This window comes from Psammomys obesus, unplaced genomic scaffold (assembly GCF_907164565.1).
Source record: "Psammomys obesus unplaced genomic scaffold, mPsaObe1.curated_primary_1811, whole genome shotgun sequence".
In the NCBI taxonomy this organism is placed as follows: domain Eukaryota; kingdom Metazoa; phylum Chordata; class Mammalia; order Rodentia; family Muridae; genus Psammomys; species Psammomys obesus.
In genome coordinates, this window is record NW_026591479.1 from 983 (window position 1) to 23,235 (window position 22,253).

Consider the following 22,253-nt stretch of genomic DNA (forward strand, 5'->3'; position numbering starts at 1 on the left):
GGTACCTGTGCAAAGGCCACATGCATTTCTTTCTTCTCAGGATCACGGCTGATTCCCTCATCCAAGCTACTGTCCAGAGCCGAAAGGCCAGGATCTGGGACTCTTAGCTTACTAAGACGACACATATCTTGGAGGCTCTAGGGTCGGCTTGCTTCATTTTTAATTGGTCTGGTCCCCTGGCTTGTTCCTGGACCTCTGAGACTGGCCAGGATCCCGTTGGAAGCTAGTCAGAACAGGAGGGCTCCATGGCTCCATGGCCAGTGTGGGCTCAGACTCCACTCCCTGTTCGGGAGGCCAGGAAATGCTAATGAGCTGGAAGAGTGAGGTGGGACAGTTGACTGTGATGTTTATGGGGAAGCATCTCTGGAAGGCTGCAGCCCCTTCCCGTTCTCTGAGCCCGTGCTCCCATCTCTGCAGGATATCAACAATGCCTGGGGTTGCCTGGAACAGGCAGAGAAGGGCTACGAGGAGTGGCTGCTGAATGAAATCCGGAGGCTCGAGAGGTTGGACCACCTGGCAGAGAAGTTCCGGCAGAAAGCCTCCATCCACGAAGCCTGGACAGATGGTGAGCCAGAGCCAGCTCCACCTCCCCGGTTTCTGCTGCCTCCCAGTTTCTCCTTTCTGACTCTCACCTGGCCACCCGCTACAATTCCTTTCATCTGCTTTTGTGTGTGTTGTCTTGTCTGTCTCTTAATAGTTCTCTGGCATCAGACAAGTTCATTACCCTATGGGTTGCTTCAGTTTTGTGTTTGTGAAGTTGTGACGGTAGTGCCAGCCTCCTGAGTTTGTAAGAATTAAATGGTGAGGTCGCAGGCATGCTGAGAAGAATTCCTGCCAGCGGTTTTGTGAGAGCACTGCTCTTTTCTGTTCTCACCGCCGTGTTTGTTTTTTTCTCAGTCCTTCAGTGTGGCTGTCAGCCCTGACCACTGTCCCTGAGAAGCAGGGTCAGTTTGTCTGTTTCCAAATCTGCTGACCCTCCTGTTGCCTAGGCTGGTGTCTGGTGTCTGCTTATTGATGGCCAAGGTTGTTATATGGGATTGGGCTTTTTCTCAGAGGCTGCCTTGGGTTAGAGCAGTTGTTCTCAACCCATGGGTCATGTCCCCTGTGGGGGTCAAACATTCCTTTCATAGGAGTTGCCTAAGACCATCAGAAAACACAGATATTTATGATTCATAAGAGTAGCAAAATTACAGTTATGAAGTAGCAACAAAAACAAAATGTTATGGTTGGGGGGGGGTCACCACAACATGGGGAACTTTATTAAAGGGTCACGGCATTAGGAAGGTTGGGAAACACGAATACAGAGAGGACTAGCTCCTGCCTGTTTCCTTGTGCTCTTCTGGCCGCATTGGCTGGAGCCCCCGAGGCAGAGCCAGTGGTCACTGGTGCTGTAAGATTTCTTTATTCAGCTCTGGTTTGTCCTCTTTTGGCCTGGGGCTGGAAGTGAAGAGGGAGAATCACATTCTGTAGTCATCTGAGAGTGGCCTGGCTTGGTAGGAAAACACCCAGCTAAGGGGGTGCATTTAGGATCCCATAGAAGTACAAAGTTGGGGGGGGGATTGGATGACACCGATCCACCCACTTGTGGTTTTTTGTTTTATTTTTGTTTTGGTTCGAAACATTTTCATCCTGTAGCCTTGGCTAACCTAGAACTCAGAGTGAAGACCAGGCTGTCCTGGAACTCAGAGATCCACCTGCCTCTGCCTTCCTAGTGCTGGGATTAAAGGCATGCGCCACCACACCCAACTGGAATTCCACTTCTTGAGACTAAGGAATCAACCCTAACCTCTGAGGAAGTTGTGTGCACAGGAGTATCTGAAGTGACATTTACCACAGGGCAGGCTGGGGATGGGGATAGGGTGTGGGGCATACAGAGCAGTGAGAAGCGCTCTTGGAGGAATCTGGCCAAGAAAATACCCACATCTGTGCGTTCTGTGTCTCTGAATTCAAGCAACTTTGAAGCAAAATATTAAAAGCAAAAGGGAATTAAGTCTGGGTTGAGCTCATACAGACTTTTCTTGTCATAATTCCCTGAAGAATATGGCTGTACAGCTAGTTATATAGCATTTACACTGTAAGCAACCTGAATGCTTTAAAATATATGGGAGAACATATGGAGATTATATGCATATACTGTTCCCTTTTGTATATGGGATTTGAGCATCTTGGGGTTTTGGTATCCTTAGGGGTCCTGAGAATAAGTCCCCTATAGATCCTGAAGGACCACTGCACCCAGGAAGACCATGAAGCCACAGGAGATTCTGATGTGTGTGTGCTGCTAAATAGTTAAGGCAGAAGACAGAATTTATACAGGAGTAGATCAATGTGTTTATTTGTAAATTAAATTTAAGCTTACTCTGCTATGATTTGGGGGAGGGGAGATCAATACCAGAAGATAGAAAGAAATGCTGTACTATTGGCTCTTAGCCATGGACCAAGAAGGTATGAGAGTCCTGTGATGGTGCACACACAGAGCAGCTTGGAAGCTTTATAGGGAGATCTTTTCTCATTCCCGCCTCCCTTCTCTTAGAACAGGCCCCAAAATGCAAGAGCCACCCTTGCCCTAGAGCAAGGACGTTAGTGATGGTCTGAGGAGGCTCAAGCCGCCAGTGGATGCAAGCGGCAGAGGGCCTCGACGTACTGACTACACAGAGAATGTCTGGGAAGGGGGTCCCCGAAAGGCTCCCAGGACTCATCCATAGTAACTAGGGACATTCTAAAGCCAGTACCTATGAAGCGCTTGGCTTGGTTGTTTTGTTTTATTGATTTTCCTGATTCTTCCATGGGGCGTAGATTGCTGTGTTTCCTGTTGTTATATTCCTGTATGGCCTTCATATACAACTAATTTAAGTGCCCTGGAAATGCTTCCTGGAAGGCAGTGGTCTTCCCAGTCTCTCCTCATAATTGGATATTTTTGCTGCACATCTCTCTTACTCCTTTGATTGCTGTACAGTGAGCACCTCCATGGGAAATATCCCAGCAAGCAGAGCATCTGGGGCGCAAGAATTAGATGACCAGAAAAACACGGTTGCCCAGCTCTTGCTCAGCTGTGTCTCTCCCCCGCTCACCCCAGGCAAAGAAGCCATGCTGCGGCAGAAGGATTACGAGACAGCCACTTTGTCCGAGATCAAGGCCCTCCTCAAGAAGCACGAAGCCTTCGAGAGTGACCTGGCTGCCCACCAGGACCGAGTGGAGCAGATCGCTGCCATCGCCCAGGAGCTCAAGTAGGCCTGCTCTGATCTCTCTCCCTGTGGTGGCCCCAGTGTGACGCTGAGGTCTGCTTTTTCAGCTGCTCTGCGTGAGGGTGGGAAGTAAGGGGAGCTACAGACAGACGCTGCTTGAGAGGGAAGGAGAGTTGTGCCCACATGGGAAAGGAGGCGGTGCAGAAGGCAAGGCCCCTTCCTGGTGGGAGAGAGCCTGAAACATTCCGTTCTTGTGCAGACATTTGGCCATCACCTATGACCAGGGCAGGACCAGAGGGTACCGAAACCCTGTTTTATTTGATTTTGCCTTTTAACTATTTTTCTTCCTGTTAGCTTAAAAGTAATGGGGTTTGTTACACTTTCATACTTTCTTGTTTTGTTTTTAAATTGTGTGAGAGTGTATGTGTGTGCACACAGGCATGTGCCTGCCATGGTGCAGTTGTGGTCGGTGGACAACTTGAAGGAAGTGGTTTCTCAACTCTGCTTTTACTGTGGGCTGCAGGGCTTGAACTCGGGTCTTCAGGCTTGCACACAAGTGCCTTCACCCACTGGACCATCTTGCCAGCCCAGATTTTGTTTTCTTTGCTTTCTCTTGAGACAGGGCTCAAACTGTAGCCTAGGCTGACCTAAGAACTCAGTGTGTAGCTCAGGTTAGCCTCAGACGTGTGGCAGTTCTCCTGTCTCAGCTCCTCGGGAGAGTGCTGAGGTTACAGACATGAGTCACTATGCCCAGCTCCCAAGCCCTAGTCCTGGGCTCTGAGCCTTAGGCCTTAGCAGCTTTCTGCTATTGGCCGTTAAAAGTCACCACAAACTTTGGTTTGGGAGGGGGGTCGGTGCAGTTTTTGGAGGGGAGCAGCCGCCTTCGGTTTTCCTGCTCCCGGTTTCTTGAATGCCAAAGAGGCAGGCATGGGAGGGTGTCAGAAGGTGTGCAGAGAAGAGCGCCCCCAGTCCCTCCAGCACTGTTAGTGCTCCTAACATCCCCAGGGACAGGAATGATGGTCTTCCCACCCCCCTCAACCTATGTCGCTCATCACGTGACTCCTTGTCTCTTCCCGCTCCACAGCGAGCTGGACTATTACGACTCACCAAGCGTCAATGCTCGTTGCCAAAAGATCTGTGACCAGTGGGACAATCTAGGGGCCCTCACTCAGAAGCGGAGGGAAGCTTTAGAGGTGAGGACCCCACTGTGCCACGCGCCTCTTCCTTCCCCCTGGTTCTTTGCTTTGTAAGCGGTCATGGTTCCCTGGACCATCCCGATCCCTGGCCTAAATGGGATGACTCGCTTTGACCCAGAATGTGGGAGTGGAGATCCTCCTCCTGTCCCAACTATAACTCACCCTGCAGTTCAGTGAACTTGTCAGCCCAGCCTTTTGAGAGTTGTCCTGTTCTGTAAACCAGACCCTCGTGAGGCCAGGACAAGTAATACCAACGTCAGACGACCTGTCTGTCAGTTGACAACCAAAACCCAGAGCCGCTCTAGAACTGGTTCTTTCCGCCTCATCCAGTCTAGTGGCTCTAGACCAAGCTGTCTGGGGGCTTGACTCTGGGTGTCACTCCGCTAAACATCCCGCCCCACTTGGTCGTCCCAGCGAACAGAGAAACTGCTGGAGACCATCGATCAGCTGTACCTGGAGTATGCCAAGAGGGCTGCGCCCTTCAACAACTGGATGGAGGGAGCCATGGAGGACCTGCAGGACACCTTCATCGTGCATACCATCGAGGAGATCCAGGTGGGCATCGCAGGGGGCTGACCCTCTTTAGGATAAACTGAGGAGCAATACCCCAAGGGTTCCATAGACTAAAGTATTGGCATATGAAATCACATTTAGTTTTGGGGTTGTTTTTTGTTTTTTGTTTTTTGTTTTTGTTTTGTTTTAAGATTTATTTGTTGTGCAGCTGGGTGTTTTGCCTACATGTATGTACGTATACCACATATGCATACAGTGCCCAGATCCCCCTGGAACTGGAGTTACAGATGGTTGGTGGTGGTCATGTGTATACTGGGAACTGAATCCTGGTCCTCTGCAAGAGCATCAAGTGCTGTTAACTGCTGAGTCATCTCTCTAGCTCCCCCCCCCCCCCCCCCCCTTTTTTATTTTAAGATAGGGTCTCACTATGTACTCCTGGCCAGTCTGGAACTCATTATGTAGACTATGCTGGCTTCACACTCACAGAGCACCTCCTGCCCCTGCCACCCAAGTGCTGGGACTAAAGGAATATGCCACCATACCCAGCCTAGCACTTGAAATATTTTGACAAGCCAATATATGTCCATACTATGATATCCTAAAGATAAAGGGGTGCTAAAACAAGATTTCCCTCCCATAGGCCTTTCTAGCCCCCTGCTCCCTTTTTCAGCGGTAAGTAGTCTGATCATAGTATTTGCATATATAGGTAAATGTATTTATTTATGTGTTCTTTGTACCTTTTCTTTTGTACATACAAAAATGTAGACTATTGTATATTAAAAAAAATATTTATATACTTGGGAAATAGCATGTCCCAAACCTTGACTTTTAACACTAAGCCTAGTGCTCCCATCGGCCCCCACCTTCCTCAATTCTTATGTAACTGTAAAGCATTAGATCAAAACGTTTGCAGGGCTAGGGATATAGCTCAGTTGATAGAGTCCTCGTCTAGTATACGTGAAGCCATGCACTCTGTTCCAACCGCTGCCTAAGTTGAGTATGTTGATGCATGTCTTCAGAAACAGCCTTCTCAAGGCAGAGGAAGAGAAAAGGGTGGTCTCCGGGAAGCTGAAGGAGCTACTGTTGGAGGAGGTGACCTGGGGAGCAGGGCTAGCTCCGCCCTCACATCACTGCTCTCACAGTAGGGTATTGAACGCCCCCAAACGGTGGCTGCTAACTGTACCAGCTCCCAGGATACAGCTGTGGCTCAGCTGGCTCTGCCTTTCCCTCTCTCTAACTCCCCTGCCCTGCTGGCTCTCTGTCATAAGAGCTTGATTTGATGGCTCCAGGTCTTCAAACTTGAGCTTCAGGACCCTTCAACCCTTTATTTGGGACCTCCTGGGTTTCCTCTGCTTGTCTTGTCTGAGGAGAGCACTCTTCTGAGTATCAATACTAATCCTGCCACTTGTCTTTTCAGGGACTGACCACAGCCCATGAGCAGTTCAAGGCCACCCTCCCGGATGCAGACAAGGAGCGCCTGGCTATCCTGGGCATCCACAATGAAGTGTCCAAGATTGTTCAGACCTACCATGTCAACATGGCGGGCACCAACCCCTATACAACCATCACGCCTCAGGAGATCAATGGCAAATGGGACCATGTAAGTTGAAGGGCTGGTGGGCATTGTACATTTTTTTTTTAAGGGCAGAATTTTTATCTTTATCTCATTAGTTTTCATTTATTCATCATCAAATGAATTTCCGGTCCAAGCTGACATCTTCACTCTTGTTGCATTCTGAAAATGGGTCTCCCATTTTCTCACCTGAGAGTATGTGACGGGTTTCTGGCCTACCCACAGAGTCCCGTGGTTGTTCCTCCTTCAGGTACGGCAGCTGGTGCCCCGGAGGGACCAGGCTCTAACAGAGGAGCATGCCCGCCAGCAGCACAATGAGAGGTTACGCAAGCAGTTTGGGGCACAAGCCAATGTCATTGGGCCCTGGATCCAGACCAAGATGGAGGTGAGTTTTGTCACGGGAAGCAAGCTGGGTATGTTCTGTCTCTACCTACGTAGCACCATTCCTGCCAGCCAAGTCATGTGCTTACTAGGAAGCAGACCATGGGGGACTGAGATGGGAAACCATGATGATAGTTCAGTTGCAGGGGATGCTGATGGGTTGATCCCTGTGTCTGATTGGAGCAGAGTTGGACGCTATTAAGGAACTGTCTATGAAAGTTCCACAGGAAGGGCAACTGGATGCCTGGGTGAGCTCACTCCCTCGGAGTTGCCTTGTCTCTGTTACTGCTTCCTGGCAGCAGGCCTGATCCTTTTCAGAAAGAGACTGAGCCTGTTAACAAGTATAGAATATTTTGTGGGATGCAGAGTATCAGGGCAAAGTGTGGCCAGAGTGTGATCACTGAGCATCTTGAGCTCAGAGTCCAAGTCAAGTTTATGTGGATCTACACGCCCACACACACGCCCACACACATGCACACATGCTCTTGTGCATGCATCTCCAAGACTCTACTTGTAAATGCTCGATAAATATTGACAGCACTGGCCTGAATGAACAAAACTGCTTGCGCCTAGAACCACGTACATGAGTGAATGGCTGGCGGAAGTGTACATTAGGACTGGCTTACGGGGATGGGTGGGACTCAGTGGGGCCCGGACAGCCATCCTAGGAGGCAAAGCAGCAGGAGCAAAAATAGTTATAGAGGAGGCATGAGGCGCATACTAGGTCAACTGAGAAATATGAGAGGGCCTGGCTTAACAGGTAATAGATGGGAGATGGTTGGGAACAAGGCTCTGGAAAGTATTTAAATGGCTAGCAAAAGAACGAGCACCCAGGTCAGCCATTGATCCTGCATGCCAACCCTCTCCTCAGGCTGAGAGATATGTGGTTAGTGGAAGATATTTCAGCCAGAGTCAAGGCTTATTATAGAACTATAGGGTGTAGCTTCCTCAGCAAGGTACATCCATGCTAAATATGTTTTCATGCCAAGTGTTGGCAGCGTTGGCCTCTCTAGGGCCGTGATACTAGCAGAGGTGGCCGCGAGGGACTGGCCCCTGCCCCGTGAGTGCAAAGTGGGGTGGTCTGACAGGACGTCTCCTCCCTGCTGAGCAGGAGATTGGGAGGATCTCCATTGAGATGCACGGCACCCTGGAGGACCAACTGAGCCACCTGCGGCAGTATGAAAAGAGCATCGTCAACTATAAGCCGAAGATTGACCAGCTGGAGTGTGACCACCAGCTCATCCAGGAGGCGCTCATCTTTGACAATAAGCACACGAACTACACCATGGAGGTAAAGAGGCCCGGCCCTGCTTCCGAGGGAGGACGCCAGGGGCCCTTCCTAGCCTCCACTCAGGATAGCATCTCCCAGTGAACTTGGGTGGAGCGGGAGGAATGCTCTCTCTACCCCTGAAGCTCTGTGCCTTCAATCTGCAGTACCTTCTGGATGCCCCGGAGAACTTGTTGCAAGTGTGCACATCTGGTCCCTAGCTCCAGAATTCAATTAATTTGTTCCGGGGTAGAACTTAATGAATCTTTTGTTTTGTTTTGTTTTTGAGACAGGCTTCTCTGTGTAACCCTGGCTGTCCTGGACTCAGCTTTGTAGACCAGGCCGGCCTTAAACTCAGAAATCCACGTGCCTCTGCCTCTGCTAAGATTTAAAGGCGTGTGCCACCACTGCCCGGCCCATGAAACCTAAATTTTTAGTAAGCACCCCCTGGTGATTTTGATACTAGTAGGCTCAAGAACTCTCTGGCTTAGCTATTCATCTTTAATGATAGCGTGTTGTTTCTAGGTTTGCCTCGTTAAGTGATTTCCTCATTGTTCAAATATCCGAGGCTGCGTAGTTGCCCTGTAACTATGTGGTCACTGAGACTACCATGTTGTATTTGGCCTGTCGTTGACCAGAAGGCCGTTGTGTGCTGCCAGCTGTATTTGTTTTGACCAAAGGCTTATTTGTGGGTGTGTGTGCCCGTATGTGTGGTTGGGAGGTAGGACTTGCCGAGAGGGAGTCATTCCATTTTTTGTTCTTTAGGGTTTTTTTTCCCCCCCGCCACAAAATTTACCTTCCTTCACTAACTGAGTTCCTCTGGCAAATCTGCGTCTCGTTCTTCCAGGCAGAGGCCTGTTCCTTCCTGCCCCTTTCAGGTTAGGGTGTCCTTCTCCTGGTAGAGTGTGCTCTGTCAGTCCCTCTTGATGGTGATACCGTAACTCCAGATAGAAGGTCAAGTTAGCTGTTTTGGCCTTTACAAATAGTGTATTTATTTTACAGCTATGGGTGTTTTGCCTGAGTGTATGTCTGTGTGCCATGTCTGCTCCTGGTGCCCAAGAAGGCTAGAAGAGGGTAAATGCCCTAGAATTTGAATCATAGATGGTTGTGAGCCGCCATATGGGTGCTGACAATAGAACCCGGGTACTCTGGAGGAACAATAAATGCTCTTCACCACCGAGCCATTTCTCTAGCCCCTACTTTGGCCATTTTTGAGTTGGGAGGAGGACTAGCTAGGCAGCCCAGGCCTGGCACTCCTCTCTGACGGGCTCACCACTTTGCTCCTAGCACATCCGTGTGGGCTGGGAGCAGCTGCTCACCACCATTGCCAGGACCATCAATGAAGTGGAGAACCAGATCTTGACCCGGGATGCCAAAGGCATCAGCCAGGAGCAGATGAACGAGTTCCGGGCCTCCTTCAACCACTTTGACCGGGTGAGAGTCCCACTCATTGCTCACCTAGAGTGGCTCCCAACCCCCGACCCAGAGCCCTGGAGGGCACTGCCCAGGGCATGAGCCTGGTCCTGGGGTTAGGTGAGGAGAGAGAGGAAGGCACTGATATAACAGCCTGCCCTGACTTAGTATATCGCTTAGAGCCAGGTGTTCTGAGCTGGCCTTGGAAAGGCTGCCTTGCCCTGTAAGCTTTCATTGCATTCCTATAGAAAATGTGGGCAAAGAGAGGAAAGGTCCTCTTCATTCTTGAGTCTTCCTCTCCTATGAGGAATCAACTCTTGGGAATGAGGCTGCCAGAGCCATAAGTAAAGCCCTGTGGCTGTGGCTGTGGGGACTGCCCCTTACCTCTGCCTTGGGACAAAGGAGCCAAAAGAGACTCTGCCCCTATCCGGGCTGCCTTTGGGACCTGCTATTGGGGGACATTAAAGTCCACTGTCCTGGGTTCTCATGCCCGCTTCAGGACAGGCTGCATTGTCAGTGGGCTGCACATTCCCAGTGCCCTGAGCTTGGGGAAAGCCACAGGGAGGTGGGGCATGGGGTCAGGTGCTCTCCACCCCCTGCCTGCTTCACTGCCCTCCAGGTACCTGGCGAGGCGGGAGGGTAGGGTTCTGGGGAGACATCAGGTAACCTGGGGGCACTTGTGGGAGCTTCTCACCCTTGTGGCTCATCATGTCCCCCTCTGGCCCTGCTTTCCCAAGCAGGACGACGTGTGCCAGGGACAGGGCCCCCCTTCGGAACCTCGTCTGTGTGTCTAACTGTGTGCACTTTTATTTCCCCTCTCCCCTACCCTTTACCCTCCACCCTCTCCATCCGCATGCCTTCGTCCTGTGTCTCCCTACACACACCACCTTCCACCCCCTGGGGCATGGCCCACTCCCACCCCCACCCCCCTCACGGCCTCCTCCTCCTCCTCCCTGGCACCGCATGGCTCGCTGCCTGGCACACCACGGCCCCAGGATCACTCCGGCACGCTGGGTCCCGAAGAGTTCAAAGCCTGCCTCATCAGCTTGGGTTATGATATTGGCAACGACCCCCAGGTACTCGCCTCCTGCATGGAGCACGCTCAAGGGTGGCCTCTGGGGCGAGAAATAACGCATTTCTCCTTTTTTTCTTCTCTCTCTGTCTGAATCTCCCTGTCTCCCTTCCTGTGGGCCATGGGGCTCATCTTCTTTTGCTATCCCTGCCTGCCCCCCTGTCGGGTTTCTCTGACTTCTGACCTCTGCCCTCGGTTATCTTCCCTGGGACCCTGCTTGGGTATCTGCCTCCTCTCCCTCATCACTTCTGATCTGTGGACTACATCTCTTTGCATTTCTTTGCTCTGACCTCCTTTGACCTACCCCTCCTACATTCTTTGGCCTCTTCGTGATTTACATACCGTGAACTGCACCCTTCCTTTCTGCTGTCTTTCTGGCCTCTGGCTGTCTTTTCCTCCTCCCACCTGTCTGTCCCTCCTGTGTCTTGGTGCCACTGCCCCACAGAAGAAGACGGGCATGATGGACACAGATGATTTCCGCGCCTGCCTTATCTCCATGGGTTACAACATGGTAATGTAAACCCCATCTTCTACCTGCCAGGCTCTCTGTTGTCCTGGCCGGGAGGCAGCCACCTGACTGGAGAAGCTAAGTCTTAGTAATGGTGGACCTGAGGCCCTTAGGTTAGAAATATCCTCCCCAGGAGAACCCTGTGTCCCCATCCTTGGGAAGATGGCACCTGGAAACCAGCCCATCCGTGGGGCCAGGGCATGGCTGGAAAGCTTGGTCTCTGAACCAGTTTATCTTATGGTACTTGGTGTGGAGAAAGGTTTTTGTTTTGTTTTGTTTTGTTTTTTTCACTCCCACAGTAGACATCAACTGTGGATGGCCACGCCCAAGACTGATAGCTCTGCTTTGCCTCATGCGAGAATGGAGGTTTATATTTCTGGCCTGATAATAGCTCCATTCATACCTGCCATCCCTTAGTCCTTGACCCAAGCCTTAGTATGTCCCCACTTCAGCTTTCTGAGCAGTACAGGACACATAGCTGGATACATAGGTGGTTCCTGTCCATTGAGCCAAGTGCAGAGCCTATGGGATGCCCAGAGGAGCTAAGGGCTGGGCCACAAGGGTACTCACTAAATCCCGTTTTGGCATTAATAGCTTGTGGTCTCAGATGCAGTGAAGGAAGCCCCACAGAGTAGTTGTAAGAGTCAAATAAAGTGCCCGCAAGTGCTGTGCACAAGTCTGGTACTTAGGAAATTCAGAGTATTAGAAAAACAGCAGATACTGGAGCCAGACTCCCTGAGTCCTAATCCCAACTCCTCTCTACTGCCTGTGTGACCTTGGGTAAGTCAGTTACCTCTCTGGGCCTCAGATTTCCATACCATGGAAATACTGTGATTTTATTTAGTTGTGGTGATGATAAAATGGATTACAAAACATTTAGAATGGTAGCTGGCATATAATACATGCTGTATGCGTATTAGCTGGTACTGCTGTTATTGTCATTATAATTAATGCCACTATTATTTTCTGTAAAGGGAACCCAAGCATCTGTTGGGGGTGGGAAGTCCTGAGTCCCCAACTACTGAGTCTTTATCACACCCTTGGGGCACCCTAAGCCAGATCAGAAGTCTCTTGTGTCCTCCTGTTCCAATCTTAGGCTACTCAGGGCTGGAGGTCCACCTGAGCTGTTACAGTAGGCCATTAGATGACAGGTGTGGATTGACTGTTTCCTCCAGGGAGAGGCAGAATTCGCCCGCATCATGAGCATCGTAGACCCCAACCGCCTAGGGGTAGTGACGTTCCAGGCCTTCATCGACTTCATGTCCCGAGAGACAGCCGACACGGATACGGCAGATCAGGTCATGGCATCCTTCAAGATCCTCGCTGGAGATAAGGTGGGTCTCTTATGGCTCCTCTGGCACTGCTTAGGCTCTCGTCTGTTGGGCTGGGATAAGAGCATCTCATCAGGGTCTCCTTAGGCCTGGCTGTAGTGCATCTCTGCCTAGCCTGTAACCCCTTGGGCTCAGTTAAGGTGCCAGGACATGGTTATCGGCTTAAGGAACACAGCAGGTCATCAAAAGCTGCTTGTACAAAATGAGGGAGGCAAAGGCAGAGAGAGTGGTTTGGAGTGTGTAGTTGGGATGAGTCCTGTCACCTTGTAGGATCCTCAGAACCCACCTACTTGAAATGACTAATTTTGTAAAGGAAGAACGCCCAGAGAGGGGAAGTGGTCACCTGACTTCCAGGAGTGACCGGAAGGTAGCCCACTCCTCCTTACACTGGGTCCCAGGGGACTCCCAGTTGAAGGGTTTGGAGCTGTGAGTTAAGTCCTAATGCTGTGACCCTTTAATACAGTTCCTCATCTTGCAGCGACTCCAATCATAAGATCATTTTCGCTGTTACTTTTATGAATCGTAATGTAAATATCTGGTATGCAACCACTGTGAAAAAGCTCATTCGACCCCCAAGTTGAGAACCGCTGTCCTAGGCCGTTCAGCTCCTAAAATTAGCAGTTTCCAAGTTTATTTACCTACTGGGAAAAAAATGGAAATTCAGAGGCCCAGGCTGGGAGCTGGCTGAGGTGTACGGCAAGGCATACACTTTTGCAGAGCCATTGAGAAAGTGGCCTGTAGCTGTGATGTCTAAACTGAACATTCATTTTACTCTGCTGGACACTCCTTAAGAGTAGACACTGATGGAGGTCTTTAGAAGGGGTCAGTTGAAAGGGTGTGGAATTTATGTATTCTGGCAGAGGACCTGTTGATACTGAACCAACACGTGGTTCTTATAAACCAGTAGGATGAATGAAAAGAATCAGTTTGAAAATAATTTAGTTTGGAAGGAAGTTGAAGTAGATACTGAAATGCAAAGCATGGAGTTTTAAAAAATATATAAATACGATATATAGTATATAAATAAATAGTATGCACTTAAAATATATATGTACATACACACAGATATTTCTGTTGCATGTATTGTATGGATCAAGGAGAACTAGGAGAGATTTAAAAAAAAAGTTCCCTAACATTACTGGCAAGTTTGCGACCTAATATTTGCGGCAGTGCCGCGTTGCTTTCCGGCCACTGCTGAGCTTTGCGACCCTGACCACGCTTTCTCCGCAGAATTACATCACGGTGGATGAGCTGCGGCGGGAGCTGCCCCCTGACCAGGCCGAGTACTGCATCGCGAGAATGGCCCCCTACATGGGCCCCGACTCCGTGCCCGGTGCTCTAGACTACATGTCCTTCTCCACGGCGCTGTACGGCGAGAGTGACCTCTAACCCGTCCCTGCCTCCCCCACCCTGGCCCTTGCGCGTGCGCTCTGCCCTGCTCCTCCTCCTCCGCCCAGTCCTCCGCCTGTCCGGGTTTGGTTTCAGCTCAGCCACCAAGGGGACTAGCTGCGACCCAGGCGGCACCGACCCTCTCTGCCCGCAAAGTGACAGTTTACAAAATTATTTTCTGCAAAAAAGGAAAAAAAAAAAAGTTACGTTTAAAAAAAGTTTAAAAAAAAAAACAACCAAAAAACTACATATTTTATTATAGAAAAAAGTATTTTTTTCTCCACCAGTCTTAAATGGAAAAGAGGAAAAATTAACTATTTGCACCGAAATGTTTTTGTTGTGACATAGGAAAATAACCAAGCACAAAGTTTTATTCCATTCTTTTTACTGATTTTTTTCCCTTCTACCTGTTCCGTCTGCTGTATTCATTTCTCCAATCTCATGTCCACTTGGGGGTGGGGTAGGTGGGTAACTCTTGTCAAAGGCACATTGGTGCATGTGTGTTTGCTAGCTCACTCGTCCATGAGAATATTTTATGATATTAAAGAAAATCTTTTGAAATGGCTGCTTTTCGAAGAAGATAATTCATAGCTTCTCGTTTTCAAGCCTCCTCAGAAGTGTGGCTGGCCTGTTTTCTCGATGCAGACTTTTTTTTAAAAATTTGAATATTGCCCTATTAAAGATAGGGCAAGCTTGGAGATTATGATGTTGCTTGGCACAGACTGTATTAAAACAACACTCCCGTGACAACACTTTGCTCCTTTTGCTGACTTCCAGAGGCGGGGGTGGGCTGTGTCGAGAATGGCGTGGGTAGTACCCACGCACCTCTAGGTTCTGAGCCTGGTATGTTCGGTCTTGATTATTTTGAAGAGGAAAAGATGGTCTCCTTGACGTACCGGGAGTTGAAAGGTCATGAATGCATGAGGGACCCCGTGATGATGAGCCCAGCTCTCTTTGTTCTCTGTAGTATCTCTGACTTCTGTATGCCCCTCCACAACTACTTTATTTCCACCTCGGGGGACAGTTTTGGATAATGTCAGGGTTGTGGTCTCCTTTCCTACTCTAAATGTCCCATAGAGGGCTGGGGCTATAGCTCGGTGGCAGGGTATGTGATGAGCATGTGCTGGGCACTGAATTCAGCCCCCAAAACGTAGGACAGATAGCAGCCGTTTAGCATCTCAGGGAGCTCATTGATAAGCTCCAGCTTATGTATATTCTAAGAATACATAGTGCTGTGTTATTAGAAGCCCCGCCTCCTTTCTTCCTACCCCCCTCTTCCTTGAGGCTTTGGCACAGTGAAAATGACCGTATGGTTAAGAGGATTTGGTGAGCAGAGTTACGTAGGTATGTCTGGGAGTTTGGCCTGGAGTCAGTTTTTAAGTCAGTGGCTGTGCCTCCCCAAAATGGTGAGCTGGCACTTAAGTGTCGCTGTTAGGAACGTGGTGGTAAGCAGAGTGCAGAGAGCACCGGTATGTATGTGTGCTGGCTGTGGCCAGTCTAGGTTCCGTTTTAAGGAATCCGTTCAGTTGGAAGGATCACTTAAAAGTTGGCCAGTGGGTCCCATGGGATGGCTCAGTGAGTAGAGGCCCCTTGCCAAGCCTGGAGGCCTGAGTGTGATCCCTGTAACGCACAAGGTGGAGAGAACCAACTCTCAGAAGTTGTCCTCTGGCACCTGGGTTGTGCACACATGTTCTCACACACTGAATAAATAAATGGTTTCCTCTTTCTTTCTTTCTTTCTTTCTTTCTTTCTTTCTTTCTTTCTTTCTTTCTTTTCTGTCTTCCTTCCTTTCTTTCTTCCTTCCTTTTTTTCCTTCCTTTTTCCTTCCTTCCTTCCTTCCTTCCTTCTTTCCTTCTTTCCTTCTTTCCTTTCCTCCTTTCTTTCTTTCTTTTCTTCAGTTAAGGGGACGAAAGCCATCAGAACTTTCTGGGCTAGGCTACAGAAGTCTACGGTGAAACCCTGTAGGGATTGGTTTGGGACATTCTGGATCACTCAGCCTAGGGAAGAGCCTGGCCACTGGGCCACTGAGAGGTGAGGCAGTACATTTGCCTTGGGAAGCACTTGTGTTTGCTGTTGAATGGTAGCAAGGTCAGTAGATACTCCAAGAGTATCTATGTGGAGAAAGCCATAGAAGTAGGCTGGTCCTGGTTTCAAAACCTTGAGAGGGCAGACATGCTTGTCCTTAGCTAGTTTTTGTGTGCAAATTAGCTAAAGATAAGTACTGGAGTTCAGAGGAAGAAATTGTTCCAACTGAAAGTTTCCCAGACCCAGGATGTAAGTGTTTTGTTGCTCTACTTTCCAAAATGCTTTTTAAAAAAATTATATATTTATATATATATATATATATATATATATAATTTTTTTTATCATTTTTTTATTTTTTTTTCCCCAAAAGCATTTGTTTGCTGTACTGCAGCAAGTACAAGAAGGTCACAGGATTATCAAGCTTGGTGGCAGGGGTCTTTACTGGGTGGCTAGCCCCTTCTCAGTGCTTTTTTTTTTTTTTTTAAACAATCATGTATAGTGTGATTTATCTTGTGAGACTGGTCTTTTAAAGGATCCTGAGTTGCTAGTTAACTGGTCCTTTGGGGTCTAGCCTTTAGAACTGCTTGACTGTATGACCTCCCGTGTTGGTTGCCTCTTGGACTTCTGGGAACAGGGGAGTCTATTAAAAAGCCAGCAAAGGCTGAGAGAGAGATTTGAGTAGAGGGAGAAGAGAAGACAGTTGATGCACGAAAGAAGAATGAGTTAGAGAAGAGGAAGCTGTTGAGGCAGGGAAGATGTTGTTAGGAGACAGAAGAACCCAGGAAGAACCCATAAAGCAACAAAAGAGAGGCTACAGTCACGAAAGTCATTTGAACAAAAGTGTGCCCACCGGCTTATCCCATAAATTGCTTTTTAGTCTGTTGAAGGTAAAAACTTAAACCTGGGTTTTCTGTCAATGCTAAGCATGGACCTGGGGCCTTGTAGGAATCAGACAAGCTCTCTGCCACTGAGTTCCCTAACCACCCGCCTTAGAACAGGCTTTTAAAGTCACCATACACATCTTGTGGTGTTGTAAATTTGTTCATTTTAACAGATTTAGTTCCTCTCCCTAAACAACCCCTTTGGCAAGCCTTCTTAAACCTCTTTGAACATTGTAAACCACACAAGTTTCAATGGCTTCCCCCAGGGTATTGAACTTCAGACTTCAGTGTATCCAAGTTAAGCAGTGACGTCTTGCTCAGCACAAAGCCACTAGAAGTGTTATAAACGTAATAAATCAGTTCCCGAGAGCAATCTAATGCTGCTGTACTAACTGATTCCCTTTCGCTTCCAAAATGAAGTTCACATGCCTGACTTAGTCCCATACTTTAGACTAAAAGCACAAAGCCAGTGCATGCCAGCCCCTTTTGCTCGATCATGCACTTTAACCCAGTTTGTCATGATGGGGACAAATGAAACACCACCAAAGTTTCAGTTGTTTCACCTGTTTTTTTTTGTTGTTGTTGTTGTTGCTGTTGTTGTTTGTTTGTTTGTTTTGTTTTTTAAATTAGATTCAATGTCCTGTACCACTTGTTTTCTCTTCTGAGTTGTTCCATATCACATGGACTTTGTAAACTGCCCCAAGATAACCCTCTTTAGGGCTGTTGCACCCAAGGTCGTTCAGGGTGGACTCCATCTCTTAATGGACATTGTCTGCTCTGGCCCAGGTGGTCCAGCCTGCCTGTCATCTGACCTGTGTCACTTGCTCTTGGCTTCTTTTGTATTTTATCCTTGTCCATTTTGGGTCACTAGTCCAGCTTACTGTAAATGTTGGGTGGGTGGCACAGGTTCCTCTGTCCATGGGAGACATGGTAGCATCTTTTTCCTGTCTGTGTGGATGGCACATTTTAACTTTACATCTCCATCTATCTCAGACCCCCACCTCTCTGGAGACTGTTGACAGCTCCATGAGGCTGGTCTGTGAAAATGGCATCTCTCTGACTCCCCAGCACCTTAGCAACCTCTAATGACTGAGCACCCAGCTTCACTCAGTGCTGTTTCCATTGCTAGGACCATCTTTAAACTTCCCTCTCGGCACAAACTCAGCACCTAAAGAATGCAGTCACTTGGCTAGTAAGGACAGATTATGTCAGGCAGCTTTCTTATCATTGTGATGAAATTCATGGAGTAATCACTTTATAAGAGAGATGTTTGGCTCTCAGTTCCAAGGGGTCCAGTCCATACTCACTTGGTCCTGTGGCCTCTGGGCCTGTAGCAAAACAGCATGAGCTGCTGAGTACATGCTGAAGGAGGTCTGTGCTCAGCCAGGAGGCAGAGACTTCCTTCTACAAGACTCCATCTCCTAAGGCTCTCACCACTTCCCCATCATGCCCCAGGGTCGTCAATGCATGGCCTTTGGGGGGAATATCGGATCTAACACCACAGCAGCAGGAGGGAGAGTGGCAGCTTCTTCAGAGGTAGAGAGGAGGCATTGGAGGTGTGGCCATGTCCACCTTCTGTTGCATCCACAGGTGGGAAGGCTACTGTCTAAAAACAGGCTCAGACAACTGTGTCCACACAGGGGGACCCATCTTAGTAACGTGATTAACCAGCCAATTCGAAGATAACATGGTGGAGTACAGGATGTCACAGTGCAGGAGTGAGGATCTGGAGAGCCCACTGAGGTCCTGCTTTCTCTTGCTGTTGGCCTTTCCCATCAAACTGGTGTCCCTTCTGTCCTTGCAGTCCCGCCTTCTGTGCTCCTGACTCCCCGGGGACAGAGGCTCACCCCACAGAAGCTGCTGCCAATCCCAAGTTTCTAGAACATGTGCGGCCTGGTCTGTTTGATTCAAAATGCCCATCAGTAATGACGCCGGGGACTGTTGCTCACGGGGTAGGTAGGGTGTCATCCAGCTACCCTAGAAGGGGACCCTGTCAGAGCTATTTCAATTTCCAGTCTTGGCAGCTCTGAAATTGAGGTACAACTTGTCAGTCTCACCAGATTCCTTCAGTAATGCTGTCGAAGCTCGCAGAGTGGGCACTGAGAAAGAGCGGGGTCCTGGATAACCTCCTGACTGTCACACGCAGAGCTCTGGAAAGGAAGGTGTGGACAACCGTGCTTCAAGACTGACAGGGTTGGGCTCTGAGCTTGATGAAATGATAACACAGCTGTTGTCTGCGTACATGACGAAAATACCAAAATAGGTCAAAATGAGGTTTGTGATAAGCATTGAGTATAATATATGAATAAAACTAAAGGTGAAGGCACCGTGTTGCAGTTTAACCGGCCACACTTGCTTTTGTCTTTTGAGACAGGGCCTCATGTGACCTAGTCTGGCCTTGACTTTGCTAACAGCTCAGGAGAGTTGCTATTGACCTCTACAGGAGGTCTCCCTCAGAAATAAAAAATGAAATAAAAAAAATTAAAAGCCAGCTGGGCAGTGGTGATGCACACCCTTAATCCCAGCACTTGGAAGGCAGCGACAGGCACATCTCCAAGTTCAAGGCCAGCCTGGACTACAGGGTGAATTCCAGGATAGCCAGGGCTACACAAAGAAACCCTGACTTGAAAAACAAACAACAATAATAAATAAATGAACACTAATTTTAAGAAGGCTCTATAATCCCAGCATTCAGCAGCAAAGGCAGCCTGTTTTACATAGCTAGTCCCCGACATCATTACCGATGGGCATTTTGTATCAAACAGACCAGGCCGCACATGTTCTAGAAACTTGGGATTGGCAGCAGCTTCTGTGGGGTGAGCCTCTGTCCCCGGGGAGTCAGGAGCACAGAAGGCGGGACTGCAAGGACAGAAGGGACACCAGTTTGATGGGAAAGGCCAACAGCAAGAGAAAGCAGGACCTCAGTGGGCTCTCCAGATCCTCGATGCACAGTAAGTCCTTGTATACAAAAAGACGTTAACAAGATGCTTAATGACAGTATAAAGCATTCATTTTTGAAAAACGGGTTTATTTTCTTTTGTCTTTGAGTGTCTTGCCTGTGTGTGGAAGCCAGAAGAGAGTGCTGTAACTCCCTGCACCTGGAGTTACAGAGCTACCATGCGGTGTGAACTGAACCCAGGTCTTCTCCTCTTCTCCAGCCCTAGAACACACACACACACACACACACACACACACACATTTAACTACAAATTACTTTCAGCAAAATATATACTAATTGGACGCAGTGGCTCATGCCTGTGATCCCAGCACTTGAGGAGGCAGAGGCAAGCAGATCTCTGAATTTAAGGCCAGCCTGGTCTACAAAGCAAGTCCAGGACAGCCAAGCCTGCACAGAGAAACCCTGTCACAAATATATATATATATAATATATATAATATTTATATATATATATATTTTTATATATATATATATAAAGTGTATATATATATATATACACTTTATTTTTTGAGATAGTCTCGTGTAACACAGGTTATCTTCAAATTTACTATGTAGCTGAGCCTTGAACTCCTGATCCTCCTGCCTCTGCTTCCCAGATGCTGGGGTTACTGCATGTGCTACCACACCAGGCTGAATATGCTTTCTTGTTATCCCTTTCTGGCAACGTTCATTTCCAATCATACTGCCTTAATTAGAAATCCCCTTGAGTTCTACTTTTCCAACAACGTGAGAGGTTTGCTAACTAATACGGGGAGCTGACTTCTGAAAGTAATTTTAAAAGATGGTTTGTGATAGACCATGGCTTGTGGTAGCACAGACTTGTAATTCCACTACTCAGGAGGCAGAAGCCGGAATATTGCCGGTTGAGGCTAGCCTGGCTACATAGCAAAAGATCATTTCAAAAGCCCAAGACTTCTGTGGGAAGCCGGGTAGGTGACATGCAGAAGTCCCAGGTCCTCAGAGGCTGAGAAGGGAGCCTCACAAGTTCAAGACAAACAGCATAGGCCGAGGCCCAGCTCAGAAAACAGGTAGGTGTAGAGAAAGAAATTCCAGGTTCGGCTTTGCGCTGTGAAGAAGATGCTGCTCCGTTGACGGTTTTTACGTGAGAGGAGAGGGGACGGCCGCCAACGTCCATGGAAAGAACAGTGTGAAGATGTCTCCACTCATGCTAAAATTCAGACAGTCCCAGAGGGGGCGGCAGGGCAGTCAGTGGCTCTTCCCTCCAGAGACCTGAGCGACGACGTGAACACACTTAGTGGTCGCAGCCAATGTAGTTGGTCCTGTCTTGGTCAACACATTCCTTTGATGATTTGAACCCATTAAGCCCACAGTCCTGACAAAGCCAATAAAGCAAACGTGAGAATGAGAGAGGGAAAAAAAAACCCTCTTGGGCAATAGTGACAGCGGCAATTTCACAAAATTACATATCTCAAAGGAATAAATTTAAGCCCAGCGTGGCTCCAGAGGGGGTGCAGCGGGAATGCCGAAGGAAGGGTTAGAGCAGTGGTCCTCAACCTTCTTGATGCCTCGACCCCTTTAATACCGTTCCTCATGTCTCGGTGACCCCCAACCGCAACATTATTTTTCCTGCTACTTCATAACTAACTTTGTTACTGTTATGAGTTGCAATGTAGATATCTGTTTTCCAATGATCTTAGGTGACCCCTACGAAGTGAAAAGGGTTGTCTGACCTCAGAGAGGTCAGGACGCACAGGTTGAGAGACGCTGGGTTGGTTAGAAGTCTTCACTGGCCTGGCCAATTACAAACACGAAGGGAAAGAAAAACCACTGAGCGGAAAGGCCCAAGAGCACAAGCCGGGCCTTTCTGTTGATGAGTGGGAATCTGGCCCATGTTTCTAGGCCACAGGTAGGCTGTGGCAGAGCTAGCACCCAGGTCTCCTGGAAAGCCAAAGTTCGAAGCCAAAGAGGGTGAGAGGATAGAAGGACGCCAGCGCGTCTTCTGGTTTCATGTGAAGATCAGTATGAGATGATAAAATAGCTCATTAATGACCCGACCCAGGGTCAGTTGTGAGTGACACTCTGTAACTATTGGCTCAAACCCTTCTTGGTGCAGGAGTTATAAAATGCAACCAAAGCTGGCAAAGCCAGGATCACTTACTACTTATATAGCTGCCGTATCCGGGGTAGTGCTGGTTTCCCAGAATGCTCAGGCAGGAGTCGAGCAACAGAGGAAGATCTGGATTCTCCTGGTTTGACTCCATCCTCAAATCCCCATCCCTCTAAACCGGCAAGATGGCAGTTGGTGGCTCCAGCTTCCCCAGCTTTCCATGGCTAGCAAAGACACATTTGAGGGGAGAGCACCATCCTCTCTGGGCCTGTGCTGCAGCACCCCAAACAGAGCCATGGCTCTGCCTGTAGATTTGGCCTTGCTTAGGGATTCATCCCAAAGGAGAGTGTGCAGCCCCACCCTGGCCACATGGACTCAGGGCGACTCAGGCGTCTGAAACAAACAGTGTGCCTCCCCGACGCTTACCCACTGACCAACAAGCACCACAAACACCCAAGATGGAGGATGAAGACACTTGCCCTGGGCCAGAGGCTGC

General features: G+C 48.7%; 1 protein-coding gene across 1 annotated transcript; it reads left to right on the forward strand.

The window, feature by feature from the left end:
- Nucleotides 1–417: 417 nt before the first annotated feature.
- LOC129679223 (alpha-actinin-1) lies at nucleotides 418–14,390 on the forward strand (the record flags this gene model as incomplete). The annotated part of the gene is made up of 12 exons (XM_055610192.1): nucleotides 418–565; nucleotides 3,074–3,224; nucleotides 4,267–4,375; nucleotides 4,793–4,933; nucleotides 6,309–6,491; nucleotides 6,715–6,849; nucleotides 7,957–8,136; nucleotides 9,400–9,546; nucleotides 10,521–10,601; nucleotides 11,043–11,108; nucleotides 12,281–12,439; nucleotides 13,667–14,390. Coding segments are annotated over 12 exons (1,659 nt in total), but the record flags the coding sequence as incomplete, so codon positions are not given.
- Between the last annotated feature and the right edge of the window lie 7,863 nt (nucleotides 14,391–22,253).